This window comes from Melozone crissalis, unplaced genomic scaffold (genome assembly GCF_028551555.1).
Source record: "Melozone crissalis strain CALT ecotype California unplaced genomic scaffold, PUWL_Pcris_2 ptg000008l_1, whole genome shotgun sequence".
In the NCBI taxonomy this organism is placed as follows: Eukaryota; Metazoa; Chordata; class Aves; order Passeriformes; family Passerellidae; genus Melozone; species Melozone crissalis.
The window spans coordinates 11,252,686-11,270,698 of record NW_026535786.1 but is presented as its reverse complement, the minus strand read 5'-3'; the positions used below and the strand labels follow the sequence as shown (position 1 = coordinate 11,270,698).

The 18,013-nt window shown below is 47.4% G+C and overlaps 1 protein-coding gene across 1 annotated transcript; it reads left to right on the top strand.

Annotated features, from left to right (window-relative positions):
• The first annotated feature begins 1,433 nt into the window (after positions 1-1,433).
• Positions 1,434-10,850, top strand: LOC128933044 (solute carrier family 2, facilitated glucose transporter member 3). Its single transcript, XM_054269900.1, has 10 exons — positions 1,434-1,565; positions 4,452-4,547; positions 5,770-5,930; positions 6,217-6,457; positions 6,611-6,773; positions 7,414-7,601; positions 7,975-8,079; positions 8,505-8,606; positions 8,828-9,031; positions 9,538-10,850. Exons 1-10 carry the CDS (start codon positions 1,551-1,553, stop codon positions 9,712-9,714), a joined length of 1,452 nt encoding a protein of 483 aa, XP_054125875.1. The 5' UTR covers positions 1,434-1,550; the 3' UTR covers positions 9,715-10,850.
• Positions 10,851-18,013: the final 7,163 nt, after the last annotated feature.

Here is an 18,013-nt window from a genome sequence, read left to right as displayed (position 1 = left end):
CTTCTGCTAGCAAATAATATTTTAACAACAACACACAGAATACCCATGAGATATTTATCAAATAAATGCAACACATAAACATCCCATGAGGGTGTTTTATCCATCACCCTCATAAATGCCATGAAATAAATGGGTATTTGTGAGGGTGAGTGAAGGAAAGCCTTGACCTGTAAATTTAGTTACGTGTGGCCAGGTGGTGACACCAAATAAACAGCACAATCAAATTTAAAAGGTGATTGTTCCAGTTCCCCAGAATTTGATGGCAAGAGTGGTGTCTGGTCTCAAGGTATTTTTCCTAACAATAAAAACCAGGGTAAGTCAGCTTTTTTTCCATTGTCCTTGCCCCCAGCCCTCAGCTGCTGCTTTTTCTGAAGTCAAAGTCCTTGACAGATTCTTAATTCAGTGAAGACTTTTACTGTTTGGCACCACTTTTGCTTGATTCAAAGCACAGCTCTTCATTATTCTTCTGGAAGAGTTTGGCAATTGTTTGACCTGAAGGATGGACAGTAAATGTGGAGCACAGTAGCGTTTGATTGAATTATAGACTCATTGAATGGTTTGAGTTGGAGAGGACCTTTAAAATGGTAGTGACACTTTCTACTTTTTTCTCAAAGCCACATCCAACCTGGCCTTATGAACTTCCATGGATGGGGCATCCCCAATTTCTCTGGGAAATCTCTGCCAATACTCTACCACCTTCACAGTAAAGAGTTTCTTCCTGTTTTCTAATCTAAACCTGCCCTCTGTCATTTTGAAACCATTCCCCCATATCCTGTCACTACATGCCCTTGTAAGGAAGGGGTAAGTCTGGGACCAGATCCAGCTTCAACTTTGCCTCTGTAGATTCCAGCATCGTATGAAAAGTGTATTTTTGGCAACCAGACAAACAAAAAAATCCCCGAAACGCAGCTACCCAGAAGTGTACTTCATCCACAGCTATGCGAGGTGGTGGCAGCACCCGCAGACTTAATGCTACTGCCGGTGCTGTTTGCGTGCCTGCCTCTGCACCGTCACTGCCCGCCTTGCTGCTTTATCTTACAGACCGAATAATAAATACATTTATTTTTACATACAACAAATAATAAATAAAGACGTCGCTTTACGTCACGCAGCCGCCATCCGTGCAAGCCGCCCAAAAAAACTGATTTGTGCCATTCGCGAAAGCTTCGCGCGTAGCATCCGAGGTGTGGCGGCTCCTTGCGCGGTCCCTGCGGGGCGCGGGTAGCGCGGGGCCATCGCCCCCCCACGGCCGCCGGGCCCGCTCCATCACCGCCCGGCCGCCCCGCACGCAGGTTCCCGTCACGGAGGGGCGTGAGCTCGGGGGGTGCTCTGTGATTGCTGTGTTTTGGCGTGGGGCAGCCGCCCCGCCCCTCCGTGTCCCCTCCCACGGCCGGGCCCATAAAGCGGCGGCGGGCGCGGGCGGCGGCGTGCGCGGGGCGGTTCGGGCAGGCTCGGGTGTGGGCGGGCGCAGCCGCCGCCGCCTCTCGCGGGTTCCGTTAGGAGCGGCGGGCGGCCGTTCGCTGGCAGTCGGGCACCGGGAGCCGCCGACGATGGACACCAAGAAGGTAGGCGAGCCATCGCGCATCCCTCTCGCCCTCTTTCTCCCCGCTGCTGCCGCCGCCGCTCGGCTCCCCGGGCTGCTGGGCGGAGGGATGCGGTCGCGGCCGGCGTTCGCCTGCGGCTCGGCGTGGGCAGGGATGCGGCGGTGGGCTCGGCGGGGCCGCTGCTCGGTCCTTTGGCGGCTCTGTCTCCGGGAGGGATGGGGGATGGAGGATGGGGACCGCATGGTTCGGGAGAGGTTGGCGCAGGTCGCGCGATCGATTTTTGGTTCCGTGCGCGTGGCCTGATGATGCACGCGATGCTGTCCGCGTTGTAGGATATTGGTCACGAGGTTTGCTTCGCTGGCGGCGCCGCACTCGGTTGGTCCCTGGGTTTAGGATGCTAAGCGGGAGATTGATGCTAAAGATTTTTTTTTTTGAGTGGTGGCAGTATGACTTATAAAGGCATTTTAAAATTTCAAGAAGGTGGCAGAGCGTGTCCTTCCCCTTCTTCTCATATGGAGAGCAGGGGATATTTGTCGACATCTCCTCGTCTGCAGCGGCAGTGAGCTCATGACTGCGTGTATTTGAACGTACTAAAGGAGACAGCACATACCCGCCTGAACCTGGGGCAGGATGCCGGGGAATTACACGGGAACAGCCAGAATTGGAGAGGGCCGGCGCTCTCATCGCCATATTGATGGGAGATGAGGGCAGTGTGAGAGGATGGGGCAAAGAGAGCGTCTGGTCAAGGTCGTTCAGAGCAGCGGGGAGAGGCCACTCCTGCCGGGCTCAACAAGTTGTGCAGCTCTGGGGTTGGAGGCAGCGAGGGAGGGGAGCTGGTGAGGAGCATCTCCTGCGAACGAATGCTGCCGACGCCTGTGGTCGGAGGGAGGGGTGGTGGTTTGAATTCCGTGCTGGTGCTCAAGACCTCAGCCTTGAGCCTTCGGATAGAGTGGGTGTAGCTGTACTATTTCTGAGCTCCCTGTTTGCCTTTTGGGAAGCGAGGCACTTACAGCACGAACAAATGATCCATACATTAGATCACGGTCTGGCTCGCTGGAGGGGATGGGTCATGCCGTGTGATGTCTAGGTGGTGGGAGGCTGGGCAGAAGATGAATAGCAGGCAGCAGCCAGGAGGAGGAAGCGTGAAAGAGGGCAGAACAACTAACCCTGCAGCTCATTTATATGTCCTGTAAGTGAGGGGTGCCCACAAAGCAGGCACCCTGTGGTCCCTGCAGCACCCAGAAGGAGACGGCCAGCTGTGGTCACTGCTAGCCATGACAAAGCAGAGTCCTGGAGGGAAGGTGCTCCTGTGTGAGCCATGTGGAGAGCTGGGGTTTGTCTGCAGCTTTGCCATACCTGCTGGATAGAGATGACCTGGCCTGGAGTCCCAAAACTGTTTAGATATTATAATGCGTTTTTTGCAGGCATTGAGTTGCTTTGGAAGAGCTGTGTCCTTGTGGTTCTGTGCCAAATTTCCTTGAGATAAAAATGAGGGGAGCAGTCACAGGGTGCCAGGGAAAATGCCTGGCCTGCCTAGGGTTTGTTCAGGTTTGAATGCACCTCCGTGCTCATCTGCCCCGTGTCCATTTTGTCGCCACCACTGACCTGGGCAGGAGGACATTTACGTGATGTAGGTCGGTGGAGGAAGTTGTGCCTGAGAGTCCTTTCCCCAAATGTTGTTTATTGAGGCAGAACTGGTTGTGTCTGAGGGTTGTGCAGGCCAGAAGCACATACACACTTGGCTTGAAAGATTGGTGGAGGTGGCACAAGCACTGTATAACAGAAGGTTATTGTCCAAAACTTTGGGCAGTTTTGAGAGCTGCTACTCCTGGAGCCGAGCTAGAAAGTGAGAGACTGGAGGAGATGTGACAGTGGGCCCCACCTAGTAGTTTACTCTGCCAGGCTTAAGTACAATAATTGGAAAGTCTTGGAAAAGGAGCTGTTAATATTTTTGGAAAAGCTTCCAAACCTACTGAGATGGGAAGGAACACAATCTTTCTGAATTGTGCCAACTCAGGCAGTGGCTGCCTAAGTGCCAACTCCTGAGTCACCTGCACCCCCACACCTTCCTCACTCGGAGCTGGCTTAAATGCCACAAGCTTTAAAAATGAATAAAATGTCAGATGCTTTTTGCTGACACTTCAGTTTCTCTGTGGGACTTCTGAGGTTGGTCCCTAAACTTTCCCTATGGGTCTAAGGGCTCAGCAGTTTTTATTTTAATTTACTAGAGATTCAGGGTACACTGAAACTTCAGGGAGCGTGCTTCATGTAAGATACCAACTATTGCCACAGCTTAAAGAAAAATAGACGGAGAGCTCGGTAGCAACTGCTGCCACCTCTTGATGCAGCCGCTGTGCCAGTGCCCTGGGGCAGGGATGGGAAGCCCTAGCCTGGGAAAAACAAGCCTGTTGCCGATCTTCGTGTTGTAACTGTTGTGAGTGACTGCCAGTGTAGCTCATGGCCAGATCTGAGACTCAATTTATGGGAACTTGTCAGCTGGCTCAGGGAAGAGTTAGACCTTTCTTTCATGACATGCCAGAGATCAGCAAAAGCTGCTGCAAAGCAGATCAACCCAAAATAACAGCCACTAATGCAGGCAGTGTATTTGTTACTGATGAGCTGAGAATAGTTGCTGAAGGTCAGGAGATAACAAAGGGGAGGCCCTGACAAACCCTCCCACTTGTAGCCGCGGAACTTTTCATGCTGTACAGTTGCATCTTCCTTTCTAGGGAGGGGGATCCGAGGGATGCAACTGGTACTCACCCTCGCTGGATAAAAGCCCATTCCCTGCCCTCAGAGCACTTGCATGGAGCACCTCTGAGCTGCAGCTGCTCTTTATGCTGAAGAGAAGCTCAAGTTGTGTAGAAAGCCAAATTAACTAAATAATTGTTCCCTCTCTTGCCACAGAAACTCACAGCCCCTCTCATCTATGCGGTTTCCATTGCTGCCATCGGATCCCTCCAATTTGGATACAACACCGGTGTCATCAATGCCCCTGAGAAGGTGAGAGGAAGGGGGAGGTGGGATGGGTGAGTTGCTGATGGGACCACAGTGGTGTAGAAAGGAGAGGGACTGTCTCCCAAGTAATTTGGTTTTGGTTTATGAAGTCAGTAAGGTATTAAAACCCCCGTTCAAATACAATATTGAACAGGAAGAACAAAGTTTTGGGGAGGGGGGAGAGCAAACAGAGGGGTTAATTCTCTTAATTAGAGGCACAGGAAGGGCAGGAGGGTTCCATCTGCCATACATGGTGTGTGGAGGAATGTGAGTTGCCTCAGTTTTGAGTCAGAATAAACCAACCACGGCAGAAGGAATGTAGAGAGCAGTGTGCAGAAAACAGTTAAAGGTTGGTAGGAATTACAGCTGCCCTAATTTAGTTTATTTCAAGTTTTTTTTACTTGTTTATTCATTCCTTGTGTTAAGTATAGATTCAGTGCTTGTAAAAGGGTTGTGACTTGGACATTTGACCAAATCATCCCATGACTGTAGCCTAAGAGGTGAAGAAAATGAGAGATGTGCTTTTCGTGTAACTTTAAGATGGTTCCTCTCTCAAGAACTGAGTCACGAATACCACATCCACCCTCTCTCCGGGAAGAGATGTTCACCACGGGATGGGGGATGGGGTCAGTCTTCCCTAGTTAATGTCCTGCTGCCATCTGCTGGGGGCACACACTCCATCCCCCCCGCCCATGCCAGAATTTACCTTACCAGCTAGGAGGATGCCTGGGAAATCAGCAACGTGGCCCTGTCACATCCCCTCTGAGACAGCATTATGTAAGAAATAAACAATTTTTCAGGCTTACTTCAGTGAAGCCTTGTGTGTCTCCAGCTATTTCTATACCAGAAATCCCATCCCTGCTGTCGATGTTTTGGTATTGCCAGAAATGTTCCCATCCACTCACTGGTCATGTTTTCTTGTTACCTTTCATTCCCAACTCCCAGGAACCAGCAGTGACTCATCTGAAATATTCAGAAGATAAGCCTGTTCTCATTCATGAACACTGCTGTCCTGCGGCTACCCTGCCTGCCCCTCCACTCAGTGAAGCACTGTCCCTCATCATACTGAGCTACTTCTGTGCCCTTGTCTTCCCCTTGTATAACTTGTTGCTGCCTTTCTGGGTCTCTCTCATGGCAGCAGGAAGCAGAAGGAAGGCAGTCTCCTCCCTCCCACCTGTAAAATGCCCCCCTCTGGATTGTAATTCTTGCTACCTGACTCCTCTTGCAGATCATCCGGGGCTTTTTCAACAGAACCCTGTCAGAAAGGAGCGGGTCGGCGGCCTCCCAAGAACTACTCACCTCCCTGTGGTCACTTTCTGTGGCCATCTTCTCAGTAGGAGGAATGATTGGCTCATTCTCAGTCAGTCTCTTTGTAAACAGATTTGGCAGGTAAGCTGGGAAGCGGGGGATGCAAGCGTTTGGAGAACTTTTCCCTTTACAAAGGAGTGGTGGGAGGATGAGGGCCGAGGTGGAGAGAGACGTGTGGGGAGAAGGCAAGATTGTGTGGGCTGCAAAAAGGATTGCAGGCCAAGGCAGGATCTGAATGAGAATTATTCCATTCTGTTCCCACCCTTGAGATGGGCAATCATGGGCAGGTTTACATTTACCCCTCTCCTGATGATTTTCCTGCTGTATTGCCAGTTTAAGTTCAATCTTGACATCTTTACCCTGGCAGGAGGAACTCCATGCTGCTTGTGAATGTCTTGGCCTTTGCTGGTGGCCTTCTCATGGCCTTCTCTAAGGCAGCAGGATCGGTGGAGATGTTCATCATTGGCCGCTTTGTCATCGGCACCTTCTGTGGCCTGTGCACCGGCTTTGTGCCCATGTACATCAGCGAGGTGTCGCCCACCAGTCTCCGTGGCGCCTTCGGTACCCTCAACCAGCTGGGCATTGTTGTGGGCATCCTGGTGGCTCAGGTAGGCCTGGCACAACCTGATCCTGCCCTCACGTGGGGTGAGGAGGGCTTTACTTGCCAGCAGGGGCAGAGTGTGGATCCTGTCCTACTGGGGTGGGGATGAGGAATTGAAGTGTTTGAAGTCACTCTTATTTCTCTTCTGTCCTTGGTGTAGATCTTTGGACTAGAGGCGATCATGGGCACTGAAGGACTTTGGCCAATGCTTTTGGGGTTCACAATCCTCCCAGCAATCATTCAGTGTATTGGTCTTCTGTTCTGCCCTGAAAGCCCCCGCTTCCTGTTGATCAACAAGATGGAGGAGGAGAAAGCCCAAGCAGGTAAGAACTCATCTCAAAGGGGCAGGGCAGTGTTCTGGCTCCCAGCCTGCACTGAGCTTGAGTGGGAAGCCAGGACTGATCCTGGTGCCTGTGGTGAATTAGGGTGTGACTCCCGGAGGGCATCAGGCCTGGCCTACCTTCCCATCCTTTAGGCTGCACCAGTGCCAGGAAGCATGAAAAACCTGGCATCCCAACAGAGGCTGCAGGTGGGATCAAGATGTGAGGAGTGGCACCTAGCCTGGTGGGATGTAGCAGGGCCAGCTGCTGCTGCCACTCTCCCAGCTCCTGCTGAAAGGCAGGAAGTAGGTTGGCATTTAACAGGAGCTTGGAGGGCTGGGGTCAGCTCTGGCAAGAGTATGAACAGAAATTCAGGATCAAACATAACCTTGGAGATCAATAAACATGAGCAGGACCTGGGCCTAGTTTCTGTGCTGTTCACAGCACCCTGACCTCTGGGTTGAGAAGAAGAGCAAGGCTGGCAGCAGAGGCTTGGCCTTTCCCATGCAGCAGGCCTCAACACCAGCTGGGGGTGTTGAGTCTTCCTCCCGTGCCCTCCCTGCAGCAGCAGGATGGGACACACACCTGCCCTGGCCGGTAGGTGTGTATCTCATGCCTGGTGTCTTTGGATTCTTCCCTCCAGTTCTCCAGAAGCTCCGTGGCGATCGAGATGTATCTCAAGACATCGAGGAGATGAAAGAAGAAAGTGCTAAAATGTCCCAGGAAAAGAAAGTAACTGTGCCTGAGCTCTTCCGTTCCCCAAACTACCGTCAAGCCATTATCATTGCCATCATGCTGCAGCTCTCCCAGCAGCTCTCAGGCATCAATGCTGTGAGTTATCTTGCTGTCCCATCTTCTGGGCCTCCCTTATCTCTGGCTAAACTTGCACTTGCTACTGGTGTGGAGAGAACTCCAAGTCCCAAAACATCTTTTTGCCTTGAATGGAGGTCACTGTTTTGTCATTTGGCAAAGATGCTGAGGTGGAAAGTGGATATTGTGGCTTTCACTTTGCCCACGTGCACCCTGGTGAGGCACTGCAGCCTTGCACCACATGAATGAACCTTGACTGGAAGCATGCTGTTTTATAGTGTGGAGTGCTGCTTAGAAACTCCCTGATGGGAGTGCAAGCTGGTAGGCAGAGGATGAGGGACATGCTCTCAAACATGGAATCGTGACTCTGTCCAACTTTCTCTTCCCTTGCCAGGTGTTCTACTATTCCACAGGGATTTTTGAACGAGCTGGTATCACACAGCCTGTCTATGCCACCATTGGAGCCGGTGTGGTGAACACAGTCTTCACTGTGGTGTCGGTGAGTGGGACAGGGCTGTGTCTGCCTGGGTGTGTCCCTGGCTGGTGGCACTACAGACAAGGAGCCAGGTGGTGGCAAAGCACTGGGCTATGCACTGACCTGTGGGAGCAAAGACCAGCACGCATCAAAGGCATGGTGGGAGGAGACATGGGCAGAAAGAGATGTTGTTATCTTAGATGAAAGAGAATGTAGAAAAGGAGTGCATGTGGGGAAAAGAGTGATGAGAGGGAGCAGCAGTAAGAACCAGAGTGGAAGAACTTGTGCTGACAATGGAGCAGCCTGGTGACCTGCACTGAGATCATCGTGGTCTCTGAGGTTTATGGGCAGATAAGGAGAAGATGCAGGAGATACTGAGCAAGGAGGTCTGTCCTGCTTTTGCTGCCAAAGTAATGGACATTTTTTTCCTTCTGCCTTCTCCTTTCCAGCTGTTCCTGGTGGAGCGTGCTGGCCGCCGGACCCTCCATTTAGCTGGTTTGGGTGGCATGGCTGTGTGTGCTGCTATTATGACTGTGGCTTTGGCTCTGAAGGTGAGTGATGGGTGTTATTGTCCAGGCTGACCCCAGCAGGAAACTATAAGAAAACACATCTGCTTTTCCCTGCAATGCTGCCCTGTAGGCAGGTAGGGCCAAGTGTGCAATGGAAAGAGCAATTTTATAACTCAGGAAACTGCTACAGTGTTTGCAGTGCAGCTGAGAAAGTTGTGATGCTAGAGATGGCGTTGTGCTGATCATTCTTTGTTCTCTTGCAGGATGTCGTGGACTGGATCAGATACATCAGCATTGTTGCCACTTTTGGCTTTGTGGCTCTTTTTGAGATTGGCCCTGGCCCTATCCCGTGGTTCATTGTGGCAGAACTCTTCAGCCAGGGCCCACGACCTGCAGCTGTGGCAGTGGCTGGTTGTTCCAACTGGACCTCCAATTTCTTGGTGGGAATGCTCTTCCCCTATGCCGAGGTAAGTCCTGGTTTATGAAGCAGTGTGAAAACACTGCACCATTGGAAGAGGTGTCCAGAAAAGCAGTAGAATCTGCGTCATTGAAGACTTTGGCACGTGGCTATATATGACCTTTAATAGCTTAGCCTCTCCTGGAAATTGTCCCTGCTTTGGGAAGAGGGCTGGTGAGTCTTCCAGAGGTCTCTGAGTCAGTGTTATGATTGTTACTGGAGGCTGTTGCTCACCTTATATTCTGCCGTTTTAACTGGTTGCAACTTACAAATATTTGCAAGAGCCATCTTAGCACATCATTGCTTTTGCTTTAAAAGCATCAATTTTGGTCACCCTCAGGAAGAGTAAAGACTTCTAGAAGCCCATAGGAATGTGATTTCAATTTTTAAAATGCTGTGGTGAGAAAAAAGTCAGTAAGGGCACTGTTGGAGAAAGGTGTTGGAATTTTAACCTCTCAACAGCAAATGACCTTACATGTAATATGAAAAAAAATTGTGTGTGTGTTTTCTCTGCAGAAACTATGTGGCTCCTATGTCTTCCTCATCTTCCTTGTTTTCCTGGTCATCTTCTTTGTCTTCACCTTCTTCAAAGTGCCAGAGACCAAGGGCAGGACTTTTGAAGAGATCTCCAGAGTCTTTGAAGGACGAGGAACCGGCTCACCCCAGAAGATGGAGATGAACAAAGCTGCCTAAGAGCCACGATGATGCACCCATTCTTTAACTCTTTCATGCTTAAAGAGTCATTAAAGGAATGAGCAAAGAAAACCATGAGAACTGGGACGTTTTTCCCCTCCTCAATTGCTGCTATATTCTTCTTTTCACCCACATGCTCGCCCATTCTGCCAGGCTTGCCAGCATTAAGCAATTCTGATATGGGTGATCTGCCATACTGGAAAGCACCTGGCACTTGCAAAAATAATCTCATCTTTCCTGCCACAAACATCAGGAGAACAGAGAAGAGCTGGCAATATTTTTACTTTTCTCACATAAGATTGCCATTTGGGGTTAACATACTTATGCACACAGTGACCTTTATGTATTTGACCCTAATTACTATTTTTGTAGTGAGTTGAAGTGACCCGCTAAACAAGTCCCCAGCCCTTTGAGTCTACTCTGTGTGTGTGTGTATGGTGTTACACTGGAATTTAGCAAGCTTACCAAAAAGCCATCGTGCTTTTTCCTATCCAGTGTGCACTCTTTTTAGCCTCAGGAAAAAGGGGACCAAGTCACATGCATATTTTTTCCTGCTCTTTTATTTTTTGTATAGACAGACTGAAAGCATACTTTACTTCAGTTTATTTATTTGTATGTCACTTTGTAAATATTTATTTTTTTAATGGTGTACAAAAATGTACAGATAAAGAAATTGGAGAGGTTTAAGAGAAATAGCTATTCTAACAAAAGATGCTGTAGACTTGAGGTGCAATAAGACTGTAAAGGGGAAATGTACTAAAAGGAGATTGAGCATTTTAGGTGGTATGTACAGCAGAGCCAATTATGCACATCACCTTGAAGTTATTTGTGCCCTCTGGAAAGAAATTCGAGGAGCTCTGTACTTGTGAGAAGAGGTATGTTTCTGCACTAAAATCTGTTATTAGGGATTTTTGGTGGCTATTTTAAATAATTGTTCTCAAGTGTTGATAAGAGTGCGATATTGCATCTTAAAATGGATTTTGTTGGATTATGTTTTCAGACATGGTTTTAAGCATTCTATGGATGACTGAGGGTGGTGATTGCAAACCAGAAGGTAATTTTTCCTGCCTTCTCTTAATTTTATTTCTTTTTGGCTTCTCTGTTATAGTCTAGTACATCATAAGTTCTGAAACTAGCAGATTTTTAGCAGATTGTCATTTAAAGGAGCGCAAGGGTAAAGATTATTTTTCAAAGCTGTATTTTCTTAGCAGTTGTTCCTATAAATATTACAGAGGGTCATGTAGCATGACCCTCCTGGACACAGGCATGGTCAGTTGTGGTACATGTTAGTTCATGAGAGTAGAGATGCAGGACTAGACACCAGAGCTACTGGAATTTGCTGGTTTAGCAGTGCGAAAGGTTTGTAGTGCTCAGTCCCCTGCTTGGTTGAAGGCCAGGTGTTTTTTGCCCCATATATCCTCTCTGGAAGGTCTGCATGATGTTGTGGTGCTCACCAGTGTGCTTTGTAGATGTGTACAGCTCTGTTATAGTGCCTCTGTTCTAAGAGATGTGGCAGGCAGTAATTGTTCATCAGTAAACGTTGGTCTCCTTGCTTGTCATTCCATGGGCAATTGAGTTTGTGTCCCCCACCCTTGCTGCCAAGCTAGCTCAGGCAGGCAAAAAGTAGTGCCTAGGGTACACTTGCAGTCAAGGAGGGGCAGCTTTAATCCCTGCAGCGTTCTGTGACAGGCTCCAGGCCCGTGCCTGTCCAGACCTGCACAAAATATCTAAAGGTAGCACAGAGGTAGGTCCAGTTCACACTCCTGCTCTTTTGAGATCAAGCTGCAGTTTTTGAATGTGGTCAGACTTGGGTCAACCTGCAGGAATTCATCACTGGATATCCTAGAAAAGAGGTAGGCCCACAGGTTCTGAGGTGGTAAAAGGAAGAAAGGTTGGAATGACAGCAAGACTTCTGCAGCATGGATAGCCCAAGCTTTCTTGCCAACATAGTGCTTCAGAGCAGGCTAGAGAAATTCCCACTGATGTATATTCTGGGGGGTCTGTCTGACATTTTTAGCAACTAGTGATGACATTTCTACCTTCCCTAATGAGAAACAGTTGCAAAGATCAGTTAAATTTGCTGCTGTTAAATGCTTCCTGTGAATTAATTTGAAATGCCCCAGCTTTGCACAATGTAATCATATTACATTCAGTTTTCCCAAGCTTTTTATTGAGGCTTACATTCCAGATATTTATTCACAGAAGTATTACATAAGATGTCTCTCCCAATTTTGATATTTGGCTCAGTTACATAGATTTCTGTGCCCTTCCTTTGGCCCTCCAGCACATCCAGACATGATATTTCTGTATGGGTCTCTGTATGTTAGGAAATTCCTCTCACAGCTGTGCATAAGAGCATTCCATACTTTGCATCAGATGTGTGTTGGCTTGGACTGAAATGTGTAGGCCTATTTTTCTTAATTTCTTTTTCTGTAACGGCATTGTGAATATTTCTGATGGATTTTATATGCTTATTAATGTGGTTGTTTCCTGGTTTTGAAATAAAAAATATGAAATAAATACCTGATTTGGATTTTACCTTTATCCTGTAGGTCTTCTCTTATTCTTTTATCAAAGCCTGGGACTGCATCCTGAAATATCACCAGCATCTACGCTGCAACCTTTCTGGGTCGCTAGGCACTCTGGAGTTACTGTTTTATCACTGGAAGTGATAATTTCTCTCAGCTTCTATGCAAATCACCTATAATTCCCTTACTACCATTTCTTAGCAATTTCTAAACTAAAGATGTGCTTCTCTGCTTCTTCTTTGCCCAAATCCTTTTTGTTTATGTGCAAATACTTTTCCAATGTAACAGGAAGGGGGAGGAGAAGTGGCTGGAGGGATATGAATCTTGCCCAGAGCTAAAGAAGGTGAGGCTTCTGCCCCTGCTCTGTTCCCACTGCACTCCTCACCTTCTCTGCCAGGAGGGAGAGGAAGGACCCCTTTCCCCTGTAGCTGCTTTCCTCCCTCTGTTTGGGATGTGACCTTCATGTCCTCCTGTGAGATTGTGCCCCTGTACACTCCACAGTGAATATTGGAAAGGAGCAGAGGGATGGAGGAAAAAACCCACTGCCTCAGGAGCTGATCCTGTAGCTCAGGGCCTGCAGCATTCCTTGGACTACTCTCAGGTCTTTGGGCTGCTCTCAAAAATTATGTGAACAGAATATCCTTCAGCAGAAGAGGATGGGATTAAGTGAAAGGAAGGAAAAGATGGCAGACACCAGAGTACCTTAGAGCAGGAATATGGCTAATATAACTCCAGAGTCAGCAGGCTGCTCAAAGCCTAAAACAAGGAGAAGGTAGGGAGCAATGTAAAGTCTGGAAAAGCTCAGCAGAGCAGGGATCCCATGAAGCCTTTCTGAAAGCTGCTGCTGCTGGCTGCTGCGTGCTCCCAGCTCGCGCCTGTGTTTTGCTAAGCTTGGTATGCAACCAGCCTTGGAGCTGGGGAGTGCCCTGGGCTAATCTGTCTAGGATTGTTTTTCAATTCTAGCTCAACTACAAAAATAAAGCCCAGCCATCCAAACTCATAAGCATATCCAGCTCAAACTTAACTCTTAACATTTCAGTCTTCTTTGTCAAAGTGGATGCAGAGAACAAAATCACTTGTGGCCAAAGCATGTGATTCACTGAGCACTAAATTAATCTTTTGTGTAGCGTTTGTGATGAAATTTGGGTTAGGGAACAAGGCTTTGGTTTAGATCTGGTTCTTAAAATTGTAAGGAAGCTTCAAATGGAAAACCTGTTTCCAATTAAATGCTTTGAATGCAATTTAATGGTTTGAGGATGGGCTGTTTTCAGCAGGAAGTGTTCATCCCATCCAAGTGAGCATGTAGGCAGTACTTGTGGCCCCCACAATACCCCACAGAAATTAATCACGGGCAAGTTCTTGGAATGAAACTGATGCTGAATGGATAGAAGAACCCCCAGGGTCTCAAGTGACATCAGCCATGTCAAAGGTTTCAGTGCTGTTTTACAGGCTGGAGCACAATAAAGTGTCACAGCATTGCTGCCAACATCTGTTGCTTTCTGCCTGTGTTATTTCTGATTAATGTCTTTGCATACCAGCCAAGAACAGCAGTTTATTTCTGTGAGAAGAAATGTGGGAAAAAAGCCTCCAGCAAATAACATTTTATTGGAGGTACATTTCCCTGCTCCATGTCCAGTGCAAAAATCTTTTAATTTGATTTTCTGTTCTGAAAAGAGGACACATTTTAGACACCTTAGTGGCTGGGGAGATATGGGGCAGCTTGTCCCTTGGGAAGGTGTCTGGGTGAGAGCACAGGCAGGAGACTGCAGTCTTACCTCCGAGCAAAGTCACCAACCCCTTCTTTGAGGGTTACTTCAAGAAGGAACATTTGCCAGTTTGGTGGGGGACTGTGCCATCACTGCTTTCATTTGAGAGGAAAGAAGGTGTGGACACACTGCCAATGTCATGGTGATGGGCCACAGTGGAGCAGCATCAAGAAGTGACTCACCACAACATTTTCTCCCACTGCACACATTGTGAGTAAGGTCCTGCCAGCAGGTAAATCAAATGCACTTTTGGTTGCACAGAAAATTTATGTCTCTCTGGCTTTTTTTTGCCAGACTTCCTGCAGATCAGACCAAGGACACAATTCTAACATTTTCTTCACTTTCAGAAGGACTCTTTGAAGACATGTGGGATGCTTGCTGGAAAACCTGGGGTCTGGTCTGTTACTTAGCCTGGCTCTGTCTTTACAATGTGAGTTACCAGACAAGAGAGACAGTTGTCTTCATAATATGCTGCTGGGAAAAGGCAGCACTCAGGCTGTCAGACAAGAAGAGAATATGATTTTGCCTCCTAAAATTTATATTGCTATGACAATTTACTTGGTGTTACTTGAACGTATTCCATTTCTGGTGGAGGCAGGCTGTAACTTTTAAAAACAATTCACTTGCTGTGATATATCTTGTTTCAATTCTATGCATCACTAAATTACACAGTGTTTACAAGAACTGTCTCTTCCTTTTCCATAAGTGTCAGCAGGCCTGACAGACACATGACTGACCTGCTAAGTCTGTTTTCTGCTTATGTTGCACAACGATTTTCTGTTTAGCAAGAGGTCACATGGATTTGTGTAAGGCAGTCATACTGGTGTACCAGTCACTGTGACATGCATTGTGGGACCACTGCAGATCCTGTTCTGAACCAGCAACTGGTCATCCATGTTAAAACTAAGCTATCACTAGATCAACCTGATCGAACAGCATCCTGCTTTTCCATCTCTGGTCTCTGTTTCATCCTGTTTTTTAGTCTTTTCCATCATGAACGAATTTGCCTTCCATTAACAAATTTGATTCTCCAACACAAACAAACTCAGATGTTTATTGCTTCCTTTATATTCCCACCACAAAGTGCTATTGTCACTCACACTGCATATTATCTTGTTACATTAAATTCTTTGAGGTCTGGACTAGCTTTTTCTCCCCTTTGCTCTGCTTATTTCTTGCAAAGTGCTCTCCTCTCTGGTATGGATCAAAACCCACAGTGAAAGTCTTAAGGTAATAACTCTGCTTTGAGTCCAGTGTATGACCTAAAGAGTCCTCAAGGTTTAGAGGAAAGCCACCAGAATAATTTTCCACTGAGGAAGGCATAAGGATGCAGAACCAGGAGAGGATGAAACCTAGGAGCAGTGGTGAAGGTGTGAAGGGACATGGACACAGCCATGTAGCAGGAGAATGAGGGAAAAGAAAAAAAATCATAAAATTACCCAAGATCTGGAAGGAAGATAAGATGTTTATAAGTATGAAAAGGTGGAACAGGATCCAAAAGAGAGGAATATGAACTTTAAAAGAAGCAGGTGAGATACTGAGGAAGTGAAAGACTGAAGACAACCAAGGTATGGGCCCTTGACCTGCACGCAAAATAAAATGAAGCCAAATAGTACTCCAGAAGCTTGTGAATCACAGGGAAGAGGTCATGGGTTCTTCAGGGAAAGAGAAATAGAGGTATCACCTCCACCATGTGTACAGAAGTATCTTTGCAGCTGAAACAAACAGCTATGTCAGAGTCACAGTGTTCTTTGCAGTACGACCTCACCTCTTGGTCCACAATGATTGGGTTCTGCTAGCTTGAAAGATGGCTCTAAAAATGCCTCTTGAGAGCCACAGGCAGGTAAACCTGATGGGCATGCAAGATACAGCTGGCTCAGCTGGACTGAAGGCTCCCAGTGGCAAGCCAGAAGCAGCCTGGCCATAAGCACAAAGCAGAGGTATCTTCCTACCTGTGGTAGGTAGTGCAAGATGAGATCCCAACAGAACTGGCCAAGGCCAATGTCAGCAAAGCCCAGTGTGGGCAAACACCATCACTGCTGAAACCTGCAGCAGGGGCTTTGCATCTCAGAAAAACTTATCCATGCAGAAATGTTGAGAGGAATACTTTTCAGCTTCCTTATTTTGTGCCAGAGACCAAATTTTTATGGAGTGATGGAGCAGCACTCAACCACCTTTGTGCTCCTCCTTTTTCTCATTCTGATGCAAGAGTTACATTCACACAGACCATATGTAGTTCATAGGTAATGGTGTGTGCTGGCATGCTCTGGTCATGCACATGTACACAAAAAAGTTAAAAGCGTTGTATTAGTGTAAGGTTTTGGTGTTTCCAAACATACACAAAAAAGAAAACAAAGCAAAACCAAAAAAAAAAAAGGGGGAAAAAATAGAAGTTAAGGGAGAGAAACATTTTTCTTTGTGACTGGAAAGTCCGCTTCCTGACTGGCTGTGTGAGAACAGAGCAGCCAAAGGAACAAACACAAGGGCTGACTAGAAATAAAGCTTTAACAAAGATTTTGTGCACAGTGTTGGCTCTTGAAAAGACAGTTTCATATTTTTTCCTTGACTGCTACTTAATTTTTATTAACAGGTTTTGTTCTGCTGAAGGCAGGTTCAAAACAAATTAGTGATACTTTAAAAATAGAGTCTGAGGAAATCTAAAGCTCAATGGGAAGACTTAAAGGAGTGAATTTTGCAGAGTGAGTTGACAGGGAGGGAAGGATGGGACTCATGCCTGGAAATGCTGACAGCTCTTAGGAGCCAGAATGAGCCACTGCAACTTGAACTGGGCAGGCTGGACACACCTCAGTTCCCTGGCAGCCCTCTCTGGACTGGAGGCCAAAAGGGACATGGGGATGGTCCCAAACGCACTCACCTGGCACCCGATGTGCCGTCATGGGGTGCATTTGCTGGTGCTGGCCTCTGAGGTGAGGGAGACTGCCGAGGCCTGGCATGGCTCCTCATCTCCTTATCTTGCTTGGCTTGGAGGGACAAGGTGAGGAAAGAGGAGTACAAAGGAAAGGGATGATCTCCTGATATAAATGCAATGGACTGCAGGACTGGAAGATCAGGTAACTGGAAGATCTGGATGGATCCAAAGGGTTCACGCTGCTCCTGCTCCTGGACTCTCTGAACTGGGTGCTCCTGGGAAGGTTTTTGGAGCACAGCCATAAAAACCATGTTTGAAGTGGCTTCCCACTCATGCTGCAAACGCCAGCTGAGATTCATATTAGAGTCCACGTCTTTCTTATGAAATAAAAACTCATCTGATGTGTGGTTTGTGGGTGCGAACACTTTGGTTGCACAGATATCATTGCTTGCTCAAGGTAGTACAGTGTTAAAGTGCAGCTGGGATAGAAGATATTTCTGTGATTAAGCCAGACTTCCTATCACTCCCATTTTTTAAAACAACATAATCTGAAATTATGTCCCCCGTGTCTGCCTCCTTGATTCACACTGAAACCTTGACGGACAGATATGAAACCCTCAGAACAGTTTTTATTGCCTTTCTTACGGAACTCTGGAGTCTGAGTGGTGATGAGGGATTGAACATGAGGGCTTAGCAGCTAGGCCTGTGCTCACAGTGAAGAGAAGCAGTGTCTTTGTAAGGGAAGTTTAGAATGGGCAGGTGGTGGGTTTTTATGAATGAATTGTGAGAAGGTGTCAACACTTGAGAAGAATTTCTCAAGGCTCTACCTCATCTCCTTCTCTCTATTTACCCATTAAAATCAACTGTTCCTCCAAAATAGTCCTGCTACCTGGGATTTCCCATTCCAGCTTGATCACCTGAGAACTGGAAGCCATAAGGTCCCTCCTTTCCACGTTTCCTGTCTGTGCCTGTAATGCCAACCCCTCATTCCCAGTGGACTGGGACAGAAATCTGCATGTGGCACTTCTTTGCAGTAAGGAAACACCAATGCCTTCTCGGAAGCACCCTGTCACATGGGGCAGAAAATGGGTGAGTAGCTACTGTGGGATCTCATCTCCAGCCACTCCAGATCCATG